Source organism: Poecilia reticulata, chromosome 3 (genome assembly GCF_904066995.2).
Source record: "Poecilia reticulata chromosome 3, P_reticulata-male-v2, whole genome shotgun sequence".
NCBI classification, from domain to species: domain Eukaryota; kingdom Metazoa; phylum Chordata; class Actinopteri; order Cyprinodontiformes; family Poeciliidae; genus Poecilia; species Poecilia reticulata.
This window is the reverse complement of record NC_088832.1, coordinates 22581853-22609122: the sequence shown is the minus strand read 5'-3', so window position 1 is coordinate 22609122 and position 27270 is coordinate 22581853. Positions and strand designations below refer to the sequence as shown.

The following is a 27270-nucleotide window of genomic DNA, read 5'->3' as shown; positions in this document are numbered from 1 at the left end:
TTTGTTTGTTTTCACGGAGAACTGGACTCTCCCTGACAGGACTGAAGGGCGACTGGAAACTGGAGGGCTGTGCAACCAGAGGACGAGCGATAATATCCGGGGGTGTTGAGCCGAATTAGGTCCTTCCGCAAAAAAGAGACAAATCATGTACACCCATTTTTCCATAATTACAAAATTACAAAAAAGTCTTTTATCTTCTTTTTTATTTTTGAAGAATTGGATTCCCATGTTGTTATTGTTATGCTGAAGTTTGATAGGAGTGTTGGTAAGCTTAAATTGTCAAAAATGTTAATAAAGTTTTCTTTGTTTTAGCCAATTTTTAATTAGTTTATTTAATTGAGTGAAATCTCTTAATTTCTCTTTTTGTTGCTGTGTTTGTAGTTTTTGCTTGTTTTATCAAAACAGATCCATCTTGTAAATTAGATCTTGAATGAGACAACCTGTATAAATAAAGGTCATATAAAAATTAAAATGAATAATTTTTAGATGAAAGATTGAATCATTTTGGGTTAAAAGAGATAAAACTTGAAACTTGGTTATGGTTAAAACGCAGATATAAAAATGTTGAGATAAGTGGGAAGAACATATCAACGGGAGAACCAAGCGAGATACAACACCGGCAAGCGCATGCGCAAAAGAGAAAAACCTAAATTCCCTTCCGGTTCACGGCTATTACTGCATGATGGCTGTGCCTGGTGAAAACGTGTCTCAGAATACCGAAGAAGATGCAGTTTGTCAGCTTGAGGACGACAACCAACAGAGCCATTCAGAGGGAGAAAGTATTAACGAAGACTCTGACGAAGGAGAAAACACAGACAGCCATGATGGCGACGAAGCGGAGAGCGAAAAGGACGAAGATAACGACTCGGACGCCGTTGGTGGATGGGCAGACGCCATGGCAAAAATCCTGGGGAAGAAAACTACCCCGAACAAGAGCAGCATCCTGGCTAATAAGAAAGCGGTGACGAAGGGAAAGGAGCTGCTGGAGAAAAAGAAAGAAGTGGACAAGAAGCGAAAGTGGGAAATGATGTTTCGAGAAAAACCTGACATCGTGCGGGACCGTGAGCTTGAGAAAGCCATGCAGAGGACCGCCACCAGGGGGGTGGTGCAGCTCTTCAACGCCGTGAGGAAACACCAGAAAAACACGGGTGAAGCGCTGAAGGAGGTCGCTGGCTCCGAGAGGAAGAAGGCTAAGATTATATCCTCTATCTCAAAGAAAGACTTCATCGATGTGCTGAGGCGGACTGAAGAAGGAAACAAGGTTTCCGTGAAGATGGAGAATCCTCCTCCTCCTGTGTCTGAGCAGAAACCTACGTGGAGCGTCCTGAGAGAGGACTTCATGATGGAAGCCAGCATGAAAGACTGGGACAAAAACAGTGACACGGAGGAGGCTGGTCCCCACAAATGAGGACGGAAGAGATTTGAACTGAATCTTCCCATTTAGGACTGAATACTGAAGCTCCTGATCCCCTGAGAGACAAGCCAATGAAGGGAGACGCTCCCTTAGTCTGGATGAGAGTTTGGTTTCTTCTGTGTTTATAACCTAAGAGAACATTAACAGTCTGAAATCAGCATTTTCAAGATGCTCCGCTGCAAAATACGTGTGTATCATATTTTTGTTTTGATGAATGCAGCTGAAAAGATGTCTGATAAAATCAAAGAATTGCAAATTTTGTATTTTCAGAGTCTATTTTCTGTTTCCGTTTTTTTTTAAATAAAAGACATAAAGTTGGTTTTAAAAAGTGTATGGAGCAGGCTTTTCATTCATGTTTAGTCTGATTTAGGTCAGGGCTTTGGGAAGGTCATTCCAGGAGTTTAATAGTAGTTTGCTTTATCCACAACTCCAAATGTTGAAGTTGAAAAAGTTTTGAGGTAGCCAGCCTCCATTATTATGTCTATTTTATGGGATGTTTGGCACTGACTGCAAAAAATAAAATGCTTGGTCAGATCTAAAGGCTTCAGCTTTACTCCAAACGTTCTTCTGTATTTTTTCCAAAAAGCTTCACCTCATGTAAAAACTTCACCATAATTTTCAATGTTGGGGCCTGCAAATTGGAATCAAGATTAAAGGTATTGATGTTTCAGAAGACGCCTCTGTTTTGACATTTTTAAGATTTCCGATAAGTTGTGCAATAAAAATGTTTTTATTGTTGCTGGTGTTTTTTGAATTTACAATATTATGTGGGTTTTCCAGAAACTAATGTGAGATTGGAGAGTAAAAGGTAATGATCTCAAACACGACGGATAATCTACAAGTGAATATAAGTTTTCTACTTGACTGAAGAGAAAAGTGCAATAATAACAGCATGGCATTTACTGAGAGTTTTTGAATATTTAAAGTTAAATTTGATTTGTGTTCTTGGTTTTGTAATAGATTTGTATTAATCTCTGCTCCGCCTGCAGCTGGAAACAACTTTGTGGCTAGAAAACTCAAACTCAAGTTTCCAATAAATACGTTTAATCAGTTATTTCATGATTTAACAAGTTGAGAAATTAACTTTTTACATAAGACTAGGTTGGTTTGGTTTGCTCCATCTGAAAACTACTCTTTCAACTCATCTTTGACTATAATATTTGTTTGGTAATCTGAAACAAATGTATTTGACAAACAAGAAACCCCTAGAAAAGCTTTGTATGGCTGCTTTTTAACTATTTTTTAAGTGTGCATAATGATATTAAAAGAGATTGAAATGAGAAACGGGACACCACAAGAAAATAAGACACGCAACAGAGTTTAAACTTCATGTTTCCTGGTTAGTGAGTGCCAGTCTTTAAAAACATTTTATGTGGAATATTAGGTAATAAGTAAACCAGTTGATCAATCACCAGTTTAAAAAGAAATAATCTTTTAAAATCGTATCTGTAAATCAATGATGGAGAAAAGAACAGAGGACAGGGTTTGATGTGAATGCTTAAGGTTTTAACAGAAACTACTTGATGTGAACCAATTTCTAATATAGTAATTTATTACAGAAATGTAAAAATAAAATGGTTCAAACATGGAAACCGTTTATCATAGCTGCTAAGCTAATTTACCACTTACTGGACAATCAACAGCAGTCTGAGACAACCCTACATGTCTCACTTTGCATGTTAAATATTCACATTTATGGCTAAATAAAGAAAAACGATGTATGATTTTCTTTTTGTTTGGTTTGTTTTAACTGATTGGCTCGACGTTTAGTTTGTCTAATGTGAATTATGTTCTTCATCCTATCGTGTGATTTGGACGCTTCAAAGTGTGACGTAAAGCAGCTTCTTTAATGAGATTAATACATTTTAAGAGACTGCAGTTTCTTTTCACTATCACTTTATATAACTAGCTAATGAACTAAAAGTGTGAGACTGTTTGGTTGATTAAATATACCCACAGGCAAACAATAAACTGACAATTTAGGGATTATTTTATCAGTATGAATTTACAAGTTACAGGATAATTTAAAGAATTTTGGAAAAATAATTCAGCCCAAAACATTCAATTCATAGGATTCATTCTTCAGACACAAGAAATTATTCATGAAGTTACATTTTACCTATAAAGACTCTGATTGTCAAATCAAAGCAACTATGACAAAGACACCAAAAGTGCAGTTTCCAGAAAAATCAAATATCCACACACAAAAACCAACCAGCACACAAATCTGTTTTTAAACAGATATCTTAAACATAATGTTTCACTTCACCAAATTCATTTTATCTCCTACAAAATATAACATTTTAAAGTTAAAATGGCATCTCCACTCTTCACTGTAACACAGTGAATGTCTCTAAAATGTTTCACACGTTTTATTTTCCACTCTTAGTTTGATCTGTGATTATGAAGGTTTTCCTGTTTTTTAAACTGATTATTACCTTCATAAAAATATTCCTGACATCCAGAAAGGAGAGAGAATGAGTCTTACCACAATAAAAATAATGTTTCAAAAAAACAAAACATCATCTTTAAAACCTTTTTATCACTGTAATAATTAAATTAGACATTAAAAAGAGCATGGCGTCTTAACAGATACAAACAGAAAGTGTTAAAGAGGCAGTATTATATATATTCCAGGCACATTATTCCATTTTATAGCGCAATAAAGTAACTATGTTACCTGCAGTTGTTATAAAACTCACTAAAAAGAAACATGACTAAAGAGAAACATGACTTGACATTTTAATGCCTTAAAATTGGGTCTCTGTCTCTTTAAGAAGCTCTTGCTCTGCCTTTAGTATGTCATCAAAACAAAACAATATTAACGTTTTTATCAACACTACACTTATTAGCAACCAGTGTAATGAGCTCAGCAGATGCTCAGTTCCCCCAGGTGTTTGCTAATTGCTGCTGGCTAGTCTGCAGGAGCCGAGTGGAGGAGTTGTTGCATCTAAAATGGCTGCCAGGGGAAACTAATGGATTTCTCAAACATGTGTGAAGGAACCAAAGCTATGGTTCTGGTGAGGGAATAACATTATGACATGTTGATTTTATATAACACTGCCTCTTTAAAACGATTTCTCAACAGGCACATGTGTGATAAAAATAATGAGATTGTCTTTCAGAGCTTCCTGAAGGGGGCAGTAGTGTGCATAATGCAACTTTTTATACATCTTCTGGCTGCTTTGGCAGAGACGATTACAAGCCGTCATTAATTTATGTTTTATTTCTGTAGGAGAATCTGCAACACCAACGAGAAAAATAAAATAAAAATAAATATCTAATTGTTAATTCAAGGAGGTTTCTTCAAAGGAATAATTTCCTTTTTAAAATGATTTAAAATGTAATTAATTCAGAGAAACCATTTTGCCAATAGGAATATCTTCTTATATAACATTTTAGAAAGTGGAAGCATAAAGCAAGAGATCTTTGACCAATGTTTTGTAAACAATGTTGATAAAATGTCTGGAGTCCTAAAACAGATGTGAACACCTGACAAATTTATAATCAATGACAATTTCTTTTAAAGATACTATAGCATGTTTTTAACCCAGTAAATCTACAGAAACACAAAACATTAGTGCAGGCTGTGCTTTCACTGAAAGAAGATTTTAGAATTACATTTTTACCAGGGGAATCAAAAAAGTGTTTGTGAACTTTAAGTGATGCTTTTAAATCTTAACATTTGATAAAAAAAAGAAAAAGAAAAAAAGACATATTTTAAATTGTGTTCACAACTTTAACGTGTCAGGTGTTGAACAATTACATTGTAAAACGTATTTCATGTTGACTTCAAATTAACTAATTGTTCCTTCACATCTTTCCAGTAATTTCAGATTTACAGAGAAAAAAGTTTTTATTATTTTGTTTTGTTTTTTGTGTAAAAACAAAATAATAAAAAAATGCATACATTAAAACAAACAAAACAAAACAAAGTCAACAAAACATAAGAAACTGTTTCCCTTCAAAGTTATTATGATGATAATAATTCACAAATTTAGAATCAAATTACAGTCAGTGGCTTTTAAGGTCATTTTAAATGTTTTCCCTTTTCTGGTTTCATCTGGGGTGGAAGTCAACAAAAGGAAAGAAAAAACAGCACACTGAGGATATAATAACAAAAATGTAAAAACAAATAGTAAATAAATTGTAAACAGTATATGGACATAGCAGCAAGGGTTTCTGACGCCAACAGTTTTATCCTTTGTGCCCAAACAAACAAAATATAAAGCTGCAACTCTGAAAATGTGAATATTATGAACAAGTTTAATGTTTTCTTTCTCTCATTTCAGAAAGTGAAACATTTAGTCACACATTACACAGATTTATTACAGAGTGAAATACATTAAATCTCCATTTCTTGTAATTTTGATGATTATTACATATATTAGAATATTACCCAATGCAACTTTTAAAAAAATGTATTTTTAACTTATAAATGTAACGGCCATAACATGCTGTTCCTTTCTTAAACCAATCTTACCCAAACACTTAATTTGGGTATTTTCAATCATTTGTAAGTTATAATTATCAAAATTACAAGAAATAAAGGCTTTAAATATGTCACTCTGTGTGTAATGAACCTTTATTATAGCAGTTTCATTTTCCGAAATAAGTAACAAAAAACAGAGCATTTTCAAAATATTCACATTTTCTTACCTGTATATAAAAACACCAACACCAGAGTCTCAGCCCTCCAATTCATCTTATTGCATATCTACACATTATCATCTCCTCGCTTCTTAATATTTGATTTTATATCTGTAAAAAATTCTCCTCTCTACTCATGTACTTTAACCATTTTGTATTTCCTATCATTTCTCAAGGAAGTAAAGATGTAGCTACATTCTTGATCAAAGTCTTAAGACTGGTGTGACGTTACAAATATTAACATTATGTGCTGCAGTAGTAAGTTGAGGCTCAAAATGCAAATTAGAAGAAACATGTGCAAGAGGAGCAAAAGTAGATGAGCGAAACAGTAACATTAGAAACCACCAGATTATTTTTCTTCCTGAGATGATGAAACTGTTTTGAGCCATGAGTGTTCCTGTTACGGTCACTGACCACTAGGGGCTCTCTTCCTGTGAGAGCTCTCTGTCTCTGTCTTTGTGTTTCAGCTCTACCTGGCTGCCGCAGGTGAAATGTATTGGAGCTCGTCAGCCACCCCATGAAGAGCTTCATGCTGGAGATGCCAGATCCCTTTCGACCCTGGGCCTTGATCTGACGTGAGCTAGTCTGACTGTTTGTGGGAACTTGAGTGGATGTACTGTGAGCATATTGTGAGGGATCTACTGTTTAACTGAAGTTCAAGGTTTTTCTGTTCACAGTGGAAGCCAGTAGGGGTTCTCTGCCATTTTTGTTAACTGTTTTCTCCTGTTTTGTGTTGAGCCAGGTAGTTCAGGTTCTGTATTTTCTTTTAGTTCTTCTTTAGAAAGTGGTTGTTTTACTTTATGGTTAAAAGGGGGGTGCTTTGTTTGTTGTTTTGCCCTTGGAGACCCTGAAGCTTAAAGCTTCCCTATGTGTTCTGTCTCCTGTGGTTGAGATGTTACCAGAATTGTAAAATAAACTATTTTTGTTACCGACATCGACTGTTCAGATTACTGATTTTTATGTTAAACCTAGTGCCAGAACTTGCTTCGGGGTCTTGGGGTGGGGTTGTAACGGTCCCATACAAAGCTAAAACGAGTCCTTCTCTTGCAGCGGTCATCTTATGTTCAGTAGGCAGCAACCAGCACCAATAAAGACCTCAGTTTGGGTCAAGGATTTGTTTAGGACATCACAAACCTCCCACTGTATCCCATGGCTGAGAGCAGACGCAAAGCTTTTAGGGTTCAACATTTCACTTTTGTGTCTCAAGCCTCTGGTTGTTAAAGAATGTCAGAAGGACTTCTGTAGATGCTCTGCTTGTGTTGCTCCACATTCAAATGACGTTCCCAAACAGTTTTGCTTTTGAAGCTCTTCTTGCAGCCTGGTTATGATGCAAAAACAAAATCCTGCTGGTAGATGGTCACAAAAGTCATATAACTTTTTTTTGTTTTTTTTCTTACAATAGGCTATGAGTAGATTTTAGAAAAATAATTTAAGTTGTTGGTAATCAAAGCGGGTTGGAAGGAATTGACTCATGTTCAGTAATGAATATCCCCTGACAAGACGGAAATTTCTTGTCATGTAAAAAACCCCCACAACTACAAAGACGCAAATTGTGCAGAACCTGAGTCCAGCTTCTGAAGTTTGAACATCAGTGTCCACCATTTGGACGAACTTCTTCGTAGTTCTTAACCAACTGGGAGATCCTTACGACTTTAATGTCAGGCGTTACTTTATCATAGTCAGACCACAGGTATTCTGGAGACAGCACCTTGGTCGGTTTGTTGGTCAACAGGTACCTGCAGTGAAGAGGGACAGACAAATAATGCAGTGCAAGTATTTTTCTGTTTTAGATATTTTAGTTCAAGGTTGTGTCATTTTGTACCTGTTGAGATGACTCTCCTCCTGCCAAACGGCTTCAATCTTGTTTTTGGCATCTACCTCTGACATCTCGTAACAGTACCTGGCAAAAGAGCAGAAATCAAAATACAAATCCTGCTGCAAAAACTTTAACACTGCAGCAAACAAAAAAAACATGACATTTAAGTTTACATCAAAACGATGAAAAACATTAATACGGAGATGTAAAATGTTAAAGGTGTCTATGTTCAAAAGGAACTTTTGATCTGAATGATGAGCCTCACTCTATTTATTAAAACTGTTCATTATGTGTCTCTGGATAAATAATTGTTTTCACATAATGAACAAGTTTTGAGCTTAATTTTTGGTCATGCTTATAATATGATCATGTTTCCAGAATGAATGTGAAAGAATATCAAATTTATGATTAATGGAAATGGTTTTTGTCATTTTTCAGAAGTACCTATACACTGTAAAACATTTCAGCCACATTTAGTTGTGTCAACTACCTTCTAATGTTTAAGTCAAATAAATTTAGCGAGTTTCAGATTTTGAACCTAAATGTGTGAATTTGTGAAAGATAAACTTATAGAAAGTTGTGTTAATTGTTTAAGAGTTGAATAAAGTCGTTTTTACGTTAACACTTAAAAAACCGAAAGAAGAAAACGAGGAGTTGGAACTATTTCCCAGAATGCTTAGCGGCTTGTTTCTGTATCCTGAGATGGAAATGCATTACTTGTGTTTTATTTAGGCAAATGTTTATTTTAAAGCTTGAGGATAATGTCCTGTTCACACTAAATGCTTCTGGGCTGAATTCATTCTGATGTTTAATAAAATTAATTATCAGAAATTTGTTAATGCAAATTTGAAACAAGAGTTTAAATTATTCTAAAGAAAAATAACTTAATAATATAGAAATGTGTCTCTTTAGCCAGGTGAGGACAGATTTTATTTGCATGTTGTGAAATAATTATTTGGTGTAAATTGCAGCATTCAGTTAAAACTCACAATTCAAGATTAATGAACTTAATATGTTTAGACAACTTGTCTCTTGTTGTTAAATCAACTTCATGTTGACTTCAATTGCATTTTCAAGGCAGCAGGTGGAGTTTTATTTTCAAGTTAAAGCACCTTCAAATGTTTTACAGTGCATTATGAAGCAGCTAGAATTAGGTAAGCTATTTCTAATTTATTTCTGAAACAAACTAGTTCATGCAGTGTTTAGATATGTAGGCATTTTGTGAAGGTACATGTTGGAAATATCTTTCTTACATGTGTATAGATTATTGATCTTACCATATTACTATAGATTATTGTGATTTTCAGTTAGAAGTGTTGGCCTCTCACTGTCTGTGTTAAAACTTCAGACTGCTGTGTTGAAGACTTTCCCACACTGAAAACAGCTGATAACTTGTCTCCTCTGTCTATCCCTCCCTTCTCTGAAAATAAAAGACGAGCTCTAACTGGAAGTTATCTGAACGTGCGGTGGGCATCTCGCTGGAGCGGTCCGCTGCGTCTTCTCCTTTCATGAAAGCTTGGTAAAAACTCACATAAGTTGTCTGTGGTTCATTTTACGTAAGTTGTCGAAAAATACCTATCAGTACAGTTTACATGAGCTTTCTGTTACGAGTCATAAGTACTCCATGAATTGGTTAACATTTCAGTCAGCCTTTCACAATGAAGCATAAACATGCTGTGCATTGACTGTCAGAGCTGCAGTGTTACATTCCTTGCAAATCCTGGTTTAAGTCCTGATCACTCGAGATAAAAGTCACTTGATCCAAGTTAAGTCTTGGCAACTCAAAACCTGAGTCAACACGTCCGTCTGGACAGACAGGATTTTAAAAGCGAAAGTTTTTTCTGTTATATATGTAAATGATTACTTGACGAGCTTGTACATGTCCTCCAGGTATCCACCCCACACCGCTGCAGTGTAGTAGTAGTCTCCTTCCCCAGCAGGAATAAAGGCTTTGGACTCAGGTCGACGCTCGTAAGGAAAACTGTCCCTCGGCGTCGTCTGTGTGGACAAAGCAGGTCAACATGAGAGGCTTTGAATAATATATGTGATGAACTGAAAACGACTGGTAAAAGCAGCACAAAGAGACTGAATATCGCTCATCTTAATTAACGTCTCTTAAAGCAAATATGACGTGAGGCTACCTTGTAGTAGCCCCGGTGAAGGACAGCTGAAAGACGACTGAGGGACTCGGCTCCAAACCGGTTATGGAAGACGCTGTCTATGTCCATCATGAACAGATAATCCGCCTCTTTACGGATCTGAAATCAAAGTGGACGTAATGGAAGCATTAATAAAACATTGTAATGCTAGATCACATTGTAACGGACGATGATTGTAAAGCTGGCGTCTATTTCTGGAATGTAAAGAAGCAAGTTGAATACTCTACTTGTCTGAAAATACAATGAAATGACTGGTTTGGGAGGCACCTGGATTATTTAGCTTGGAGGATTTAGTTAGTTTGGGTGGGGAAATTTAACGCCTTCTCTAGGTTTAGTGCTTTCATCCTGTCTTCTCAGAAAGGAACCAAACCACTTGCTATGTAGTTACAACAGGGTGTTTGGTTGGGACTCTGCCCAGCATGAGCAACAGGTGAGGCATCCTGTAGCCAAGATTGCAGCATAGTCGGGGATAATTTTATATATATAGTTTCAACTATTTTGATCTATTGAGTCATAGTCAAAAGATTATAATATCATTGAAACATTCCTTTATTTCAGCAACTCCGTCGCCGACTGAAACACATCATAGATTATTTACAGGGATCTTTAAAAAGCCTGACCCGACGAAACTGTTTTGACTGATATTCTTTTACTTTTGTCTGAAAAGTTGATAATTACAGAGACAATGTCATTAAGTGGGCCTGTAGTTGACCGCAGACGTGTCGTCAGCTCTCTCTCTCACTGCAGAGCAAAAGGAAACGGTGGCCGATTTTCAGACATTTCCGAACGTAGATAAGACTGGTGAATAAGACTGGTTTCACGTGACGGGAGATCTTCTAAAATTAAGTAAATCACAGCTGATTTATTCCTTCTCACCCCTAATTATTTACACAGAAGCACATTTGAAAGCTTTTATTTCTGCTATTTATGATGTTTTTCCACTTATAACTAATAGAAATGTGACATCTAAAATTACAATATCGCATCAGACCAAAACAAAAACACAAAAACTGAAATGTGGGCTTAATGAAAAGTTTCTTTACCTGCTTAAAATCTGACAAATGAGCCTCATCAGAAAGCATATTTTAAGTTATTGAATGTGAATGTATATGCAGGAAGGACTGATTGCAGGATAGGAATTTGACTGTGTATTGAAAATAATGGAGTGGTTATCATTAAGTACTTGATAGATGAAAAACTAACATTTATGGATATTGGAACACCATGTCTATTGTCAACCTTTGCCTAATATTTACTCCACTTTTTACTGTAAATCTGTGCATCTATTTAGCTCCATTAAAAAAAACAGGTTTTCTTCCTTGGGCAATATTTTGTGTTTCACTTTTTACCGTCGTTTCAATGGTGGAGGTCGCCCATTTCATCCTTCCCAGCACTACGTCCTGCCAGCGCTGTGCACTTGGGACGGACACAACTGTAACCTTCCTGCCTTTAGCCAAAGGAACCTGGAAAATCAAACAGAAAACCCAATTGATTACAAACAACACCACCAAAACATTCAAACTGTGGTCAAACAATGGAACGAACCGAGTATGGAACTAAAACAATGCCCAAACATAAACCAGTTTGAAAATTAATTCAGAGAACCTTGTCTGTATGTCAGGTTGTTATTTGCAAATGTTATTGCTACTATTAGTATTATCTGTACATCTTCTTATCTCATGAGAGTTAGTTTGTAATCATCTTGTTTGTGTAATATAATTTATTTTTGGTTCTATATCATATTATCAATATTATGGCTTTAATTACTAATTTTTGATAATTATTAAGTCAGTAGGTAATATATTTAATTAAATTGAGATAAGGGGTAGGATTAAGGAAGTGTTCACTTCAAACAGAAAAGTGTAGTAAACAAATTATTTTGTTCTTGGTTATGTATGCACATGTTTCTTGTTTTTTTTAAACCGGATTGAAATAAATAAATACAAATATAAATACAAAAGGAGCATTGATTGAATGATGAACACCTACAAAATTATTAAATATTCGATATCAAACATAAGTTTTGATATGCTTTTTTTTTAGAGCGGTGTTGTCGTGGCGCATGGGTTTCTCCATATTGAAAGGCTGAAATGCTGCAAGAGCACTTAAAAAAAGAAACAAAATACAAGAAAAACAAAAACAAGCATCTGATGATACTTTTGCTCCACTTTAACTACTTAGACTTGGTAGCAGGTTTTTAGTGTGACTTTTTAACGAACTCTGAATTCCTGCAGCTCAGTTTGACAAGTAAAAGATCTGGGCCTGGTTTATTAGTCAATCTTTTGTTTCTTTTGTAATTTTAGCTTGTGCTCAGTGTTTTTCATCATTAGTAACTCCCGAGTCACCCCTTGTGACTTTACTTCCTGTTCAAAAGTCAGGAAGTTGCAGGTTCTGGTCAACCTGCAACTTACTTTCAGTTCTCTGACTATTTTTATGCACTCACCTGTGTCGCTTCTTGTTGACATTATTATTTATTAATATGAGTTAACTGTCTGTAAATAGTTTATTTTGTAAGTTTCTGGATCTGTCTACACTGCCTGCTTCTCTTGTTGACTGATTTGCTTTCTACGCTTATCAAGGATGCATCAATACAAGAATTAATTTCATGATTTCATTATGATTGCTGATTCCCCCTGCCCCATAAAACAGTCTCTCAGAAAATGTCAGCATTTCATGAGCCCATTTCTTGTCCTGCAGAAAACCTCAAGAAGAGTAAACCATAAAAACCTCATTACAAAAGAATCTAGCTGGTCAAAAAATGCTTTCACCAGCTTGATGTGGCGAATGAACCACAAGACCACCTGCAGCTTTGAGAGTTTCTAAATTCAAACTATATTTCAGTTTAGAGTTTCACAGGGTGTGAGATGCAGCTCGAGTCAGAACATAGAGCTGAACGGATGTGTCTACAAAATGAGCTACAACTGTAACCTCTGACATTTTGTTTATCTGAAATGCACCTGCAGAGCAGTTTTGCCTGAGAAAACAGTCTGCTAAGTAGCTAGTGCACTAGTTAAAAAAAACAAAAAACTATAGCTACTACTGATACAGTCGCAGCACAGATCAACTCCGGGGTTAGCCTCAACTCTACTAGCTACTAAAATGTTAGCAGAGTCACAACTACGTCCCTCTGCATGCAGGCCTGAGGTGAGTCTTTTTGAGAGCTGGCTTTTGCCGCAATGACAAAAATGTTTTTCAAAATGAAGATTTTTGTCCGTTTTTGTAAATTGTATTAAAAAACCCGAATATTATGTATAAAGTTCAGATTTTCGCTAACTTTAGATCTGAGTAACAGGTATGAGTCTCTTTTCTTCATTATGTCAATTCAGTGCAAAAATAAAATGGGAACCCTCAGATTAAGCTGCTCTGAGGAAAAACTACATACTCTCCAACCATAAAGGAGTCCATTGATATATTTCAGTTTCTGCACAATCCTCTACATTTACATACATTTTAATAATGCTGGATTTATTTTACTGGTGTATTTGCCTTGAATATTTAGCTTAATTTTCTAGACTTTCTAGAATTTTCAAGACTTTAAATCTCTCTTCTCTGCCTATTTGTGTCCTTCCCTCTTTCTTTGTATTTTGTTATCCGTGCGTTCCTGACACAAATGCCAGGAGAAATCTGATCACCACCTTAAGTCTTTGTCCTCTGTTTCACCTGTCTTTCTTAAAAGGCCATTGTTATTTCCAGCTTTCTGGAATTCTCTGAGAAGACAAACCAGTCTGCTGAAGTTTTTTTTTCGCTTTAATTGTAAGGGTCAATAAGAAAACCATGGAATTAGTAACATTTTTTTAAATTGTACTAATTTATCTTAATATAAGGTGCTTTTTCTACTTAGTATGGCTACCAAACTTAAATAGCTTGCACTGAGATATGCACGTCTAACTTGCTTTAAGAATAAAATTAAGGAGGTTTCCATTACTGTAAACCATGACACCAGATATGTTTTTGTTTCAGTTCTCAGAAAGGAGCAATTATAACAAGAAGCCGCAGTTGCGTTGTAACCTGTCCTGTTAATTTTTGTGACTCGGTTGAATCAAATACCTTCAAGGAAATTATCTTGCATTTTAACAAACGAGTTTCAACACATTCATTTTCTGCATTCAGACTTTAAGTTAAGCATCTTACTTTTGTTGCAACACAACATTTTTGCTGAAAAACAAAAACAAAATTCTCTTTTATTTAATACATCTGAGATGCTATAGCAAGTCACAGTACAGTCAATGACTCATAATTAAAGATGAATTTCCTCATATTTTATGGTCAAGAATTTTTGGTGCCAAGATAACAAATGGCAAGTGCAATTACATGACTTCAAGCAATTTTCCTGGTTTTAGATGATAACAATAGTCCTCAAATCCTTAAGACAGAGCCTAGTTTCATGATTTTTTTAAAAGAAACAGTTGTAAAAATTGAACATGCAAATTGGTCAAATACAGATTGGAACACTCTAACTTAAATAAAAAAAAGGAGAAATGCCAGACTTATCCTTTTTTTTAAAAAGGGTTTTATTGGCTCTAGTGGCCTTTATTTGATAGTTAATTGACATGAAAGTTGGTAATGAGAGATGGGGAAAGACATGCAGCAAAGGTTGCCAGGCTGGGAATTGAACCTGCGACGGCTGCGTTGAGGACTAAGGCCTCTGTACATGTGTTGTGCTTAACCCCTGCACCACCACAGCACACCCAACTTATGCATTTTTATAAAGGTAAGGCAAAAATAAAAGCAAACTAGACTATTTCTTTTTAGAAAGGTGCCGGATCACCCGCGGGGTGATCCGGCACCGCCACCTGCTCGCCACCGCGGACGCTTGAACAAAGCAAGAATTTTATTATTAGAAAGAATGTTTTTCATTTCAGAAACAAAAATGTCTTTCCTGGAATTTTCTTTGCATTTACATTTTCAACCTGATTTGCAGGTTCTGTCACTCACGGCTGGGTTTGCATCTCTTCTTGCTGCCAGTCACTCAGTGGGGATCAGTAACAGGCACAGAAAGTGATCCTTTTTCTTGTAAAACCTGCTCTCAGCATTTAGTGAGAAGTGACTTTGCTTTTGTTCTTGGTAATTCAGAGACAAATATCAGGTTATCGTCAGCGAACTATACAGGTCGTTGCAAAAGTTTTTATGACTTTTGAACTTTCCAATCCAAAACATGAACCAACACAATTTAGCATATAATTATAACTTTCTTTTTCATAGCTACTGTTTCTTCCGTTTCTAAAACTGTACCCAACCCCATAGCCTCTCTCTTTCTTTTTTCTTTTTTAGCAATATAATTTTTACACACAGTAATCTGATGCGAGACAAGCCTGCACAAAGAGTCTTGAGATGAAAACATATTTACCACTTCTCAATTTTAAAATGTTTACGTTGTTGCACTTTTATGTTTCAGATAATCAAAGGATCTCTATGACTAGACAAAGAGAGCATGAATAATTATAAAAAGCTGTTTTGGTTCTTTTAAAAAAAAATTCAACCAGCATTGTCTCAGAGAAGAATTTAACTTTTAAAAGTGGGGCAAAATTATTTGATCATATTGTCTGTAGTCAGTAAAAGTTGTTGGACTAATTGATCTTTTTTAAAAACAGAAGTTTGCCTGATCAAATCTGTATTTGAACAGCCAAATACAGATTTGGCTGATTAAGAGGTTTTAAAGTGCTTCTCACAATTGTTGCAGGGCTAAGAACAAAAATACAAGCAGCTCACCTTGGGGACTTCGTCTTTTCTGTCTGTGTGAATGTAGTAAGTGACATTGAAGCCGACAAGGAAATACTTCTCTCCTGTCTCGATAAATTTCTGCAGAAAACGAGTGTACCTGGTTGGGGAATGCAAACAACGAGGGCCTTCAATTAGTGAGAAAAAAAAACAAGCAATACAGAAAAGAAACAGCAACCTAGTAAAGCGTCTTTTTCCACAACATATTCTGTTTACATACTTGCCAACAGCAAAAACCACCACAGCTATTCTTGGGTTCATTCTCTTATAGATTGCATCGATGACCACAGGATCAAAGGTCCCTTCCCAGACGAGAGGAGCGTTCCAGTTTGTCACGGCGTTCACATCGCTCCGTCTTGGGGATAAAAGGGAAATGCATTTAGAAACAAAATGATCACAGGGTAGTTTCACATCGGAGCAAATTCTGATCTGATCTAAAAGGCTTAAAAAGCAGGAAACTTATCTTCCTTTTTTTGGTTTCTAATGACTGATGAGGAGTTTAATGCTAACAGTAAGTAGCATCACCTAGTTGGCCTGCCCATTATTCTTTTAAAACATGTGGGTCGTCATCCTGATTACTGCTTTTTAACCTGCAGCTGCTCAACAGGGATTAGAAAAAACACCAGTTTCATTGCATTTTAGTTATATAAACATACACTGCATAATCCACAGCTACAGTAGATATAAAGAGACCAAGTTAAGTCAATTCTCAACTCTTTTCACCTTTAATGCAACATGTATAAGAAAGTAGTAAAAAAAAAGTTATTGCTTAGAATCTCTATTGTTTTTGTGTTTTATCAGTTTAATTGCACAAATGTCACAATTCCAAGGTAGAAATGTTTTGAAGCAATGTTTCATAGCTTCATGTTTTACCACCTCAAAAGAGCTAAAATTTTAATCATGGTATATAGTTTTTTTTATTTCCACTGTATAATAAGTTGTCCAGAATATATTTAATATTAAAAAATAGTTTTGACTTGAAGAAACATTTCAATTTACTGATCATTACTGACAAAAACCATTATAATCGCTTCATTTGCACTCATCACTCAACCTTAGATCAACTTACTTTTCCTGTTTTTCATCAAATTCAAAGAGCAACCTAAATGCTCATGTGGTTGTTCCTGTACTTACTTACTAAGGAACATTAGAGCAATAAAAAGGCATAATGAAAACAAGCAAATCCCTCTTTCAACTGCAAGGTTTTACATACTGAGCCAGAAAAATGACAACAGTGGGAATAAAAAGGTGAACAAGAATTGCACCATAGTTAGAGAAAAAGAAACCAAACATACCACAAGCATCCTAATCCAGGTCATTGGGGTTTCTTACGCATATCATTTAAGAATTTATATCATGTCCTAAAGCACAAATTTAAATAATGCAAGACGGGTTTTTTCTCTTAAGTAATTTTCTGTATGAGGATACTACCAGGAATCTGGAAAAGCTTTTCCCTTTTTTTATTTCCTCACTGTTTAAAAATGGAAAACAAACAAACAAAAAAAACCCTAAAACTTAATACTAAAGCAAGAACAAAGTTGCACAGTAGAATCAAATGTGTTGTGATGCTTACCCAATCAGCGTGCTTGGCTGAGCATATTTTAGTCTGGAGAAGAAAAGGAGAAATCAGCTGCAGCATTTTATTTTCAAGGACAGAAGTTGTACGTGCAGGACATTTTATAAATCGTAAAAGATTAACTTAGAGTGTAAATCTTTACTATTTAATCAATTTTAAGCAATTTAATGTCAGATAAATGTCAACTATCTGAAAATGGCACATTCTCTAAGACTGTGCTAAATGAGAAGCCTGGTGTTCGTAGATATGGGATTTTTATTCAGTACAGTGGAGAAATATAATGTTGCTTTTATTTGTTATTATGTTTCTTTAGCTAGTGTACTTCAAATTCATAATTAGGCTTCATAATTTGTCAGAAAATTGTTTGGGCAAGTAAAGAAAATGTATTTGTGAATTTTTTTGATTGTAGTTAAAAGTTTATTATAAAAACAAAGCATAATACATTTCTGAACAATTTTCCCATAGACCGTCTTTTAAAGCAATGAATAAATCCTATTTATTAAAATCTAAACACCTTTAAATTACCCTTAAATTTTACATAAATGATCAGTAATAATTTCGCCAACCTAATTTCAGTACAAACTACTTTAAAGTGACTGGATTAAAGTAAACGGATTCAGCACTCATTCCACACAGGGTTAAGTCACTGAAACGTGGCTTACAGGTTGTTTATAATTGTTCTGCCGGTTCAAAGGTCTCACATCCGTCCTTTGTAAAGTTAATATTTTGTTGATTTAGGCCAACTCAACCAGAGCCCTTCAGATTGGGAACATTTCCTCTTCCTGCAGGATCCCAGGCTGTGCTGGGATCGTTGGATCATGAACTTGATAAAATTCCTTGCCACACACCAAAGGTTTTCCAGGAAGCTCACTTGTCTTATGTTATTCCTTTAAGGACACTGCTTTCTATCTGAGAAGATGAAGGGGACAAAATCTAATGTTTGAAACTAAAAAAAAATAATAATAATAACGCAACTAGAGACAGCAAAATCATGTTCTCAGAAAGAACCTCAGTTGCTTTCAATATCTGGTGTGATCTTACCACATTAGGGTCTCTCTTAAAAAACATAATCTCCTTTCACACAGGAAGAAGCCATGATGAATTGAGACGTAACACCTAACATTAAGATGCAGGTCTGCTAACTGTTTAACAAACTCAATTAAGCCAAAAACACGGCAAAATATGTTATCAAAAGTGCTGCTGGTGCAGATTTCCACAGGCTGGATATCACTTATTCACCCAGTCTGTTTTTATTCTTCATTTCTGCATCTTAAACTGTAAACTGATTTCCAAAAACTACCATTATGACCCACATGATCAGGTGAGGTTAGTTTAGTTTTTTTTTTTTTTTCCCTCCGTCTGGGTCGGGGCAGCTGTTCTGAGAACAAAGAAACAAAGGCTTTATCTTGGCGGATATGTTTTCTAAGAGGAAGGAGGCGTTCAATTCAGTCATTGTTCCTGTCCTCACTATAAAACCGAATACCTACAAAAATTCAAATTAAGCTCTTAGTCTTGGTAATATGCACTAAATGAAATGTATTTTTTACATTTTGGTATGTTGTGTCTTCCAGATTACATTTTATGTCACGTTAAGATCAATGCTTGTTGTTTTGTTTTAGTAACTTTGAACAATAACTAAGTCACCATTCATCTTTTGAACCTCATCTGATTTGTTTTGTCCATGTGTGCTTTGTTTTTATACAGTAGAATTCTTAATTACATGCATATGATCAAACATGTTACCGTACTTAAATAATTTTACAAACAAATTTAATAACAGTGTGAAATCAAACTCCCTGACATAAACTGAGGTCTAATCCAAGAGTTCATATGTAGAGTAGATGAGAAAAGTATGATACTTTTTTCCCTGTTCAAATTAACAATTTTCTTTATAAATCTCCAAAATTCTCCATCCCTCAAAAAAACAGGGAATGAAATTAAAATTAGGTCTGGATGCAAACATGGACAAATGATTATCTAATGTTAGAAAGAGAAAACACCTACCAATTACTCTTTAGAAAATAGTTATTTATGCATTAAATTCATTTTATCTTATGGTTAACAAAGGTTTTTTAAAAAAAGAAAAAAAACATTTTTACATGTTATAACTTATTTAAAATGCTCCTTCACTATACAAGAATGAGAAGATATATATTATATATCGATGGGTGTTTTATACGGTTTTTAAAGCTCTAGCACATTTTTAGCCATAATAAACCATAATAGTGTTTAACAACAATGTACAACAAAAAATGGCTTCTTACCCTGATTCCATTATCATTTCGCCTGTCTTCCAGCTGCCTTTTTGGCACTGTCCGTCCTCGTTCCTGTCTATCTCATCAAGCTTATTTTCCATTTCAAATAAATCCTTCTCAGGGACAACACAAACCGGGTTGCAAAATCTTTGAAGGAAAACAAAAGCACGTTTTCAAATCACGTGACAAAATGAAATGAATGAAAGAGATACAAAACGGTCATGGGATTTGTTGAACATTGACAGACTCAGTGGAAATCTCTAACAGTGTTTAATTATATATATTTTTGTAATGTTTTTATTACTCACTTGATAGATGTAAAGCTTTCTCTGAAGTAGCCATATACAAATCTGTGAAGACATAATGAAACCAATATCCTATTATTTTGTTTAGTCAACAAGTTGTTTCTTCAGCACCATAAATCAAATCACCTTAAAGCACCATTGGTGCTTTAAGCTCTTGGCAGTTGGTGGTTACCATAGCAACTGGTAACTGATGGCTCCTCCCCCTTTTTGTTGTTGCTGTTTGTATGTTTTCGTCACAAATATTATATTTTAACATATATTTTATACAAATTTAATAACACAATGTTTCAAAAGTGACTTGTAATGTTTTGTATATGTTTTTTAACTGTTGTCATTATTGATGTCCATTTTAGCTATGTTTAATTTTACAAATGTTAACGCTAACTGCTCATTGGGAGATACTGCTCTTGTAGTTTGTTTAGGGTTATTTATTGTATTTTATTTAATGTATAGGGGCAGAAGCTGCTGGACTGATGTTAACCAACAACTTGACTTTCTCTTTTGTTGGAATAAATACACTAAACCTGAATGTTTCTGTTGTGACGTCAACCTGTTGGATCTGAGACAGACATAGAAGGGTTACACATCCATACAAAATGGATAGCAATATATGGTTGCGATATAGCCATTTTAACTATGTGAATTGAAAATATTGCAATACATCGAGTATACTCGATACATTGCCCACATTAAGTCAAGTTTATTTTCATAGCACATTTCAGTAACAAGGTTAAAAGTGCTTTACATGATAAAAACATAACACAATAAACAAAACAAAAAAAAACGTAAAATAAAGTGAAGTGAAGAGAAGTGAGATTTGAAAAGTTGATACAACAACAGATCCTTAATGTATTTTGGTGCTAAGCCATTCAGTCATTTATAAATTAGTGTCAGTTTAAAGTCTAGACTCTATCCTCTAAGCCATAGGGAGCCAGTGTCAGGAAATGTATTATTAAACATTTTGGAGAAAAAGTGGTTTGTATTTTGATCTTTGTAAACATTAATGTTTAACTCACTTTGTAAATATTTTGCAATTTATGTCCAGATCATTTAGTCTTTCACTAACTATTCCTACTCATTGCTATTTTGTCCAGTCCACCTTCTATTTTCTACCTGTAAACAAACCAATAAACTGAAACTGGCATATAATTTGTTCATCCCAGACAACCAAACAACTGTTTGCTTGTTTTATACAGTTTTTAGGTCGTCCACAGGAATACGTTTCTTATCTTAAAATCACCGCTATGCCGCTCGAATATACAAAGGAATTCAGAAGAAAGAACCAGGGCTCAGCCATGCTCTCTACTACTACACTATCCGTTCCCTCCATGCTTGAAACAACGTTTCTGATAACATTCTTCCGATTCCCAGAATGTCCAAAGTCTAATCGCTCTGGATTTATGATTAACATTTTGTAGAGGTTCACCCAGAGTCCTGACTTTGAGTTAAACATTTGCCATGCTGTTTTTAAAGCCAGATGAAGCTGCTGTGAGGAACACAGAATACAAGCAAGAAAAACCCACAGTACATAAATACAGTAAAACATCTTTTCTCAAATGGGATTCTTTGCAATAAGAATTATTTTGGGTGTAAAGCACATCAGTGAAGCTAAGACTGTTCTTTGTAAAAATGTCATTGGCCTTTAGTGGATATTTTACTTAAGACACTCACTAAAATGTTCAATGAACTGAAATGTTTTCTTAAAAAAGAAAGATTAAATCTGTTTGACCGTATACTAATCATCACTTGACACCATTTGCACATCTAAGAAACACAAGACAAAATGGAAAGACAACAGTTAGCACCCTGAAAAAAGCAACGCATTGATTATCTGGTAAAATTACATTTTTGGGTAAGTTAATGTTTTTCCTAATGATGACAACATAGGGTTAAGTTTGTATTGCTGGTTTTCACAGAACCACCTTCTCTTCCTCATGTCATGAATATTGTTTTATTCACACTTTACATGCTGCCCAATGACTTTGCCTCTGTATCTTATTCTGAGTCACAAAACACAGGCTGGTTGTTAATATCTTGTAATATTTTCACAAACTGCCATTATAGCTGCGTGTGCTGGTAAATGATAAACCAATGTTCACAAATTGCCTTGCAATAAATGAGCAAATACAAATGCTCTGGTTAAACATTTGTCTTTATAGCATTTCGTGTGGGATAAAAGAATAATCCTCTGCAGTACTAAATGTGTTTATAGGAAGTAAGCTTTAAAGTCAGCCGTTTCATTACTGTCTGCCAGATTTTGCAATAACTGAAAAAGCAAGTTAGGCAGCAAGTGGAAACTCAACTTCGACTCACTGTGTTTCAGATTGGCTCTGCTTGTCTTGAAGCTGTCTATGTTTATATATTAATCTCATTCTCTCGATAACGTAACAACTAGTTCAAGCAACAATTTTTTATGTCATTTTGCATTAATTAAAATGGTATTCTTTCAACAGTCTTTTTTTCTTTCCTTAAATATAGATAACAACAAAGCAATAAATGCATCCAAGCTCCAAAATTTTCGCCAAAACCCTTTCTAATTGTAGACTGATCAAGACAATGTCCAAACAATGGAAAATCTGTTTTGTGAAGTGGTTATCACAATTGTTAATCATTAAATAGACAATGTTTTTGAGCTCCCATCCCTAATTTTGGACGATGAGAAGCTGAATGTGGAGATATTTGTCATAAAGTTTAGTTTTCTTTCCTGCCTTTTCCACATTTGCATTACAGTGGAGACTTATACCTGCCTAGTTAAATCACCAAATGTACCTTTATATGCACTAATACGTACAGTGGAAACTGTCTCAGCATTTCTGAAGAAGCTAATATGTACAGTTCTCCTTATTTCCACTCTTGTTCAACAAGCATCGAGCAGAGGTATTTCAACTTAACTTCATTGTTTTCAGAAGTTCTACAAAAACAAAAAACTCTCGTTCTGAAAAGCTATGAATCAGGAGACAAATTTCCACAACATTACATGAATACGTGACTGCGAAAACTTGACAAAAAGACTAAAATTAAATGTGTCAGGGAGGCTGGAAAAAGGCAAGTAGCTGCAGGAGCTTCAGGAATTTCTTACACCGAGTTTTACGTGTTTCTCATAACAACAACCTGCACTCGGAGCAGAGGAAACACCTGGGTCATTTTAAACTCCCCCACCACCTTGTAGTAGAATGTGTCAACAAAAGAACAGCATTTCCTCTAGATAATGAACCGGGGTTGCTTTTCTTTACAGTAGAAAGATACATTTTGTTTTATTTTTTGTTTTTAAGGTCAAGCAGGCCATTTTCTAAAAGTTGGCTGACACTGATAGACTCCAACCCAAAAGGATCTAAATTAAAACAAAAGAATGGAGGAAAACCTGATGAGAGTTTAAGTAACCCACATTTTGCTACTTAAATGTAGTAAAGATTATTACTTAAAAAAAAAGCAGCAAAAAGAAACACCTGATGTTTCTGTCATTTGCTATCTGTTCTCATTCATTTTGAACACTGACATTCCCATAAGCAAGGATGATCTGTGAACACTGAACATGTGGCTTACTGCCAAAGAAGCACTTATCGTAATGGCAATAAACATCCTCCACAAACCAGTAATCAGCTTGCTCTCTCTGAAAGACAGAATTCTTTCCCCACTTCCTGTCCCAGCATGCCGTTCTCGGCTGGTAAGTGGGAGATCTCCCACTGGTCTGGTTTGACAGCTGATAATTTGAAATATTTTTTAACTTTCTACTCATCTCCAGTAAATCATGCCTACCAGGAGAAGGTAATCTTGAGTTATTTTGGTATCATTTGCATCATCTCACATGTTTTAAGAGTCATAAGAGCTAATCTGGGGTCACTAAAATAAATGGCAATCGTGTTCAGGTAATGGCATAATTAAATCACATGTAAGACTGAGCAATTTTTATTATCAGTAGTCTTAGGATGGCAATGCAAAAGTAAAAAACAGAGAATATGAACCGGTGAAAGATTGATGCAGAGTCAGAAGACGACTATATTGACACAAAAGCCTGGGCGGCTCAACTTTCCCCATTAGATATGGAAGAATTATGTTTCTATTCTTAAGTCAATTGCTGTAAATGTTCGTAACGTGCTGACTACCATGGATATGAACAGAATGTTCTCCATGGAAATCTTATTTAAAATATTTGGAGATAATCTGTCGTATCCTGACCTCCAGAGACTGGCTGTAAAGCGATGATTACAGCAACACTAACAACATTGATCTGATAGTTACACCCACAGGTTCCTGTACAGTGAAGCAAGAGGAGCAACTTGCCTAACTTTTAAAAGCAAGGTGCAATCTAGTGTTTTACCCCTCCCGTATTTTGACGCCAAAAATTCACATGAATGCAGTAGAAAACATATCATGTTTTCAGACCGAGGCTGCAAGCCGCTCACATCGTTCTGCAGCAGCAACGCAAATGCAATGCAAATGTCAAGAGGTCTAATTCTCTAATTTTTCTCTGTGGACCACACAGGATGATCTGTATAATAATCTTTGTTAGTCAAAGCTGTGAAGTATTGAATATTTGCCAAAGGAAGGAGTAGAAACGTAGAAACAATGTTTTGCTCATTTATGACACAATATCAAAAGCTATCTCTGTTAACAATATAGGAACACAGCTGAATTTCCCTGAGTTAATGTTGTACACACCTCTTCATGAAATCTTACTATTACAAAACATTGAATTATCCTTGTTAGACCATTTAATGATTATCCAAAGGCTTTGCTAATTGGCTGCACTTATCTTTAACATAAATGTTTGCCTGGAGGGAAAATATAATTGAATATCTCTGAACCTTTGCCAAGATAAGCAAAAAACAATACTGGTGGTTTTAGAGTAGGCTAATAAAAAAGAAAAACTCATTACCACAAACAGATAGCTATTCAAATGGAACTCAGTTGATAGGCATTTCGTCTAGCTACCACACCCTCTTCCAAGCAGGTTCCACGAAATATTTTGCTAGTTAAACTACGGTATGAATTACATTAGGTCTTCTTTCCCTGGAAGTGAGTTTGGAACATTTTTACTGCACAAATTTTTTATAACAATTGTATTTATTTTATTCACTCAGATTCGTCCAGAATATACAGAGGGCATTTCAGTATTGAATATGAAATCCATATATGTCCCACATAATTATTTACACTTCTAAGTTTTCCTCCGTGTCACAGCTTCTACTCTTTGAAAATTATATCTGTACAATTAATTTACTATTACCATGTAATGCTGTCAGGAAGTTGAAATATTTCTGTCGAGTTGTTATATGGTGGAGAGAAGTTGCCAGTGTTGATGCTGGTCGATGGTAGAATGCGAATTCACGCTTCCATCTTTCCAACGTCACACTCAGAACATGGTATTCAAATTGAGAATAAAAATGGACTGATGGTTAAACCACACCGACGCATGTCACCATAACCACCCGTCTACTGAGATCCTTCGTCTGCACGATGCCGTTTGTTTACACATAAATAGGCTTTCTATCACACCTCGTTTATTGAACAGCTGTGTTTTAGTGCGATTGAGCTTCACACAGGTGAATTCAGTTTATTAAGTGATTAGCTGGATTATATTTTATTTAAGAGTGTGGTAGTAAGTGGGGCCTGACCACAAATGCACACCACACTCTTCAGAACTATATCATTAAAAAAAAAAGAAAAAAAAAAAGAAAAGCAAACTATGTATCATTTCACTTTTATTTCACAGTAATGCACTAGTTTATGATGGTTCTGTAATGCCAACAAGTCACAACTTGAAAAGATAAGGGTGTGAATGCTTTCACAAGACATTAATTATGACAAGTGAGCTGTGATTGTTGAAATAAAGCAGGAAACAACCAGACTGAGAGGAAACCAAAGCAGCCTAAGAAAACACATTTAAACCAGCATTATTTCACTGGGATCACAGTTTCACTTCAGCTGCATTGCAAATAAGTAACTCGTGGACAGGAGTTACTTTACAAGATGCAAAAAACAAAACGAAAAAAGCAGGGGAGACAATGCATGCAGCACAACACACCCATTTCTAGGTATAGCAGTTTCAGAGAATTGCTTTGACACCTGAGTACAACACACAAAACAATGGAGTTTGCTCTAGCCCACAGGGAAGCAGATGAAATATTTATGTTTTTAAACCGCACACTTACAGGGAGAAAACTTAACTCAGCCCTTTCCCCCCTTATAGCAACACATGCGCTTGGATTTTCTACATTTGAACTCATTCCGGGTGACAAGATAATTTTCCGCTAATGTTTTTTTTTTTTTTAGCTCCATAAATTCCGGGTTAGAGCTTCCGTTCTTGGTGGTACTTGCAATATATTTACCATTTTACAACATAACACTTCACACTAAATTTCACTGATCTACGCGTCGTCTATAGTCGTTCAGAAAAAAACAAAAAAACATGTCAAGGAGAGAAGATTGGCTACAAACAGCCCTCCGTTAAGCAATGTGATTTGAAGTGGAGCAGTTCTCTTTTTAACCCCTGACATAACGGGATAGATTATATGCAAAGGGCAAAGGGTTGGATATATGTGTAAAAATGAAAAATAAATACAAGTCAAGTTTAACTCATAAATGATTCGCTGTAACTACATCCGAGAGTTCTTCAGAGACGATTTCGCAGTTCTTGAGGGAGGATATTTAGTAATGAGGCGGGCGACCGACGCGACGCACCTTCGTTCACACAAATACATATTCTTATACTTTTAACACCCAGATTTAACGGATACGGGCAGCAAATTTTCGCCTTCTCTGCATGATATTCTGAACAATGAAAAATAAGACACTTTTATACGCAATTTTCTTATTCGTTACAGACTTTATGCCTTCCCCCCCTATTTTTATTTATTTTTTTTTGTACTTTTCTTGCATCACTACATCAAAAATAATCAAGAAAAAGTCAAACACTTACACCAGGATGACAAGAAAAACTACCACGATCAAGACATGGGACTTGGTGATGTTCCGCTGCATTTTCAATCCGTTATGACGCGAACCACCGGACGTGAGTAAGAAAGCGTCGAGCAGAAGCTGAAGACAGATGCGCAGGTTCTGGGGCTGCTTGCTGGGACTTCCTGTCCGACAGGCGGTGGGAGGTAAACAATCTGGGCGTTAGCAGCCGTTTCTATAGGGCGGAACAAAAACACAAGGCGAGGGGGACGATGTTCTCATCGTCATCATCATCACCAGGAAGCTGCACTGAAATGACAAGGGAAAGAAACATTTTCACTTCTCCTTTACATGGCTGATAAAACCACCAAATGAAAAAAAAGCAAGAAATTTGTCTTTTAGACTTGTTCGTCCGGATCAAAGCCTGTTTTATCTGAACTAATGTTTTTTCAAAAAAATATTGCATTTAATAGTAAATAA

At 35.5% G+C, this 27270-nt stretch overlaps 2 protein-coding genes across 3 annotated transcripts; one reads left to right on the top strand and one right to left on the bottom strand.

Moving 5' to 3' along the window:
* Positions 1-32: 32 nt before the first annotated feature.
* LOC103462851 (globoside alpha-1,3-N-acetylgalactosaminyltransferase 1-like) lies at positions 33-27021 on the bottom strand. 2 transcript variants are annotated; one of them, XM_081605251.1, is made up of 12 exons: positions 26813-27021; positions 19897-19938; positions 19598-19735; positions 17331-17363; positions 15978-16112; positions 15749-15857; positions 11389-11502; positions 10022-10138; positions 9745-9878; positions 7887-7964; positions 7626-7800; positions 33-122 (listed from the first exon to the last, which is right to left on the bottom strand). In XM_081605251.1, the coding sequence occupies exons 1-11, from the start codon at positions 26872-26874 to the stop codon at positions 7653-7655; spliced, it is 1110 nt and encodes a 369-aa protein (XP_081461377.1). In that variant the 5' UTR covers positions 26875-27021; the 3' UTR covers positions 33-122; positions 7626-7652. The 2 variants fall into 2 exon arrangements, with proteins under 2 accessions (XP_081461377.1, XP_008404084.2); XM_008405862.3 differs by lacking the exon at positions 33-122 and having other exon boundaries at positions 3387-7800.
* rrp15 (ribosomal RNA processing 15 homolog) lies at positions 574-2152 on the top strand. The gene has a single exon (XM_008405861.3). The coding sequence runs from the start codon at positions 680-682 to the stop codon at positions 1406-1408; it is 729 nt and encodes a 242-aa protein (XP_008404083.1). The 5' UTR covers positions 574-679; the 3' UTR covers positions 1409-2152.
* Positions 27022-27270: the final 249 nt, after the last annotated feature.

Excerpts from the sequence above, each read along its gene's own strand:
- rrp15 (XM_008405861.3), top strand. The coding sequence starts at position 680 with ATGATGGCTGTGCCTGGTGAAAACGTGTCTCAGAATACCGAAGAAGAT.
- LOC103462851 (XM_081605251.1), bottom strand. The coding sequence starts at position 26,874 with ATGCAGCGGAACATCACCAAGTCCCATGTCTTGATCGTGGTAGTTTTT. Across the intron at positions 16,113-17,330 it reads CAGCCAAGCACGCTGATTGG|ACGGAGCGATGTGAACGCCG; the intron begins GTAAGCATCACA and ends TTTATCCCCAAG. Across the intron at positions 7,801-7,886 it reads GAGGAGAGTCATCTCAACAG|GTACCTGTTGACCAACAAAC; the intron begins GTACAAAATGAC and ends TCTTCACTGCAG.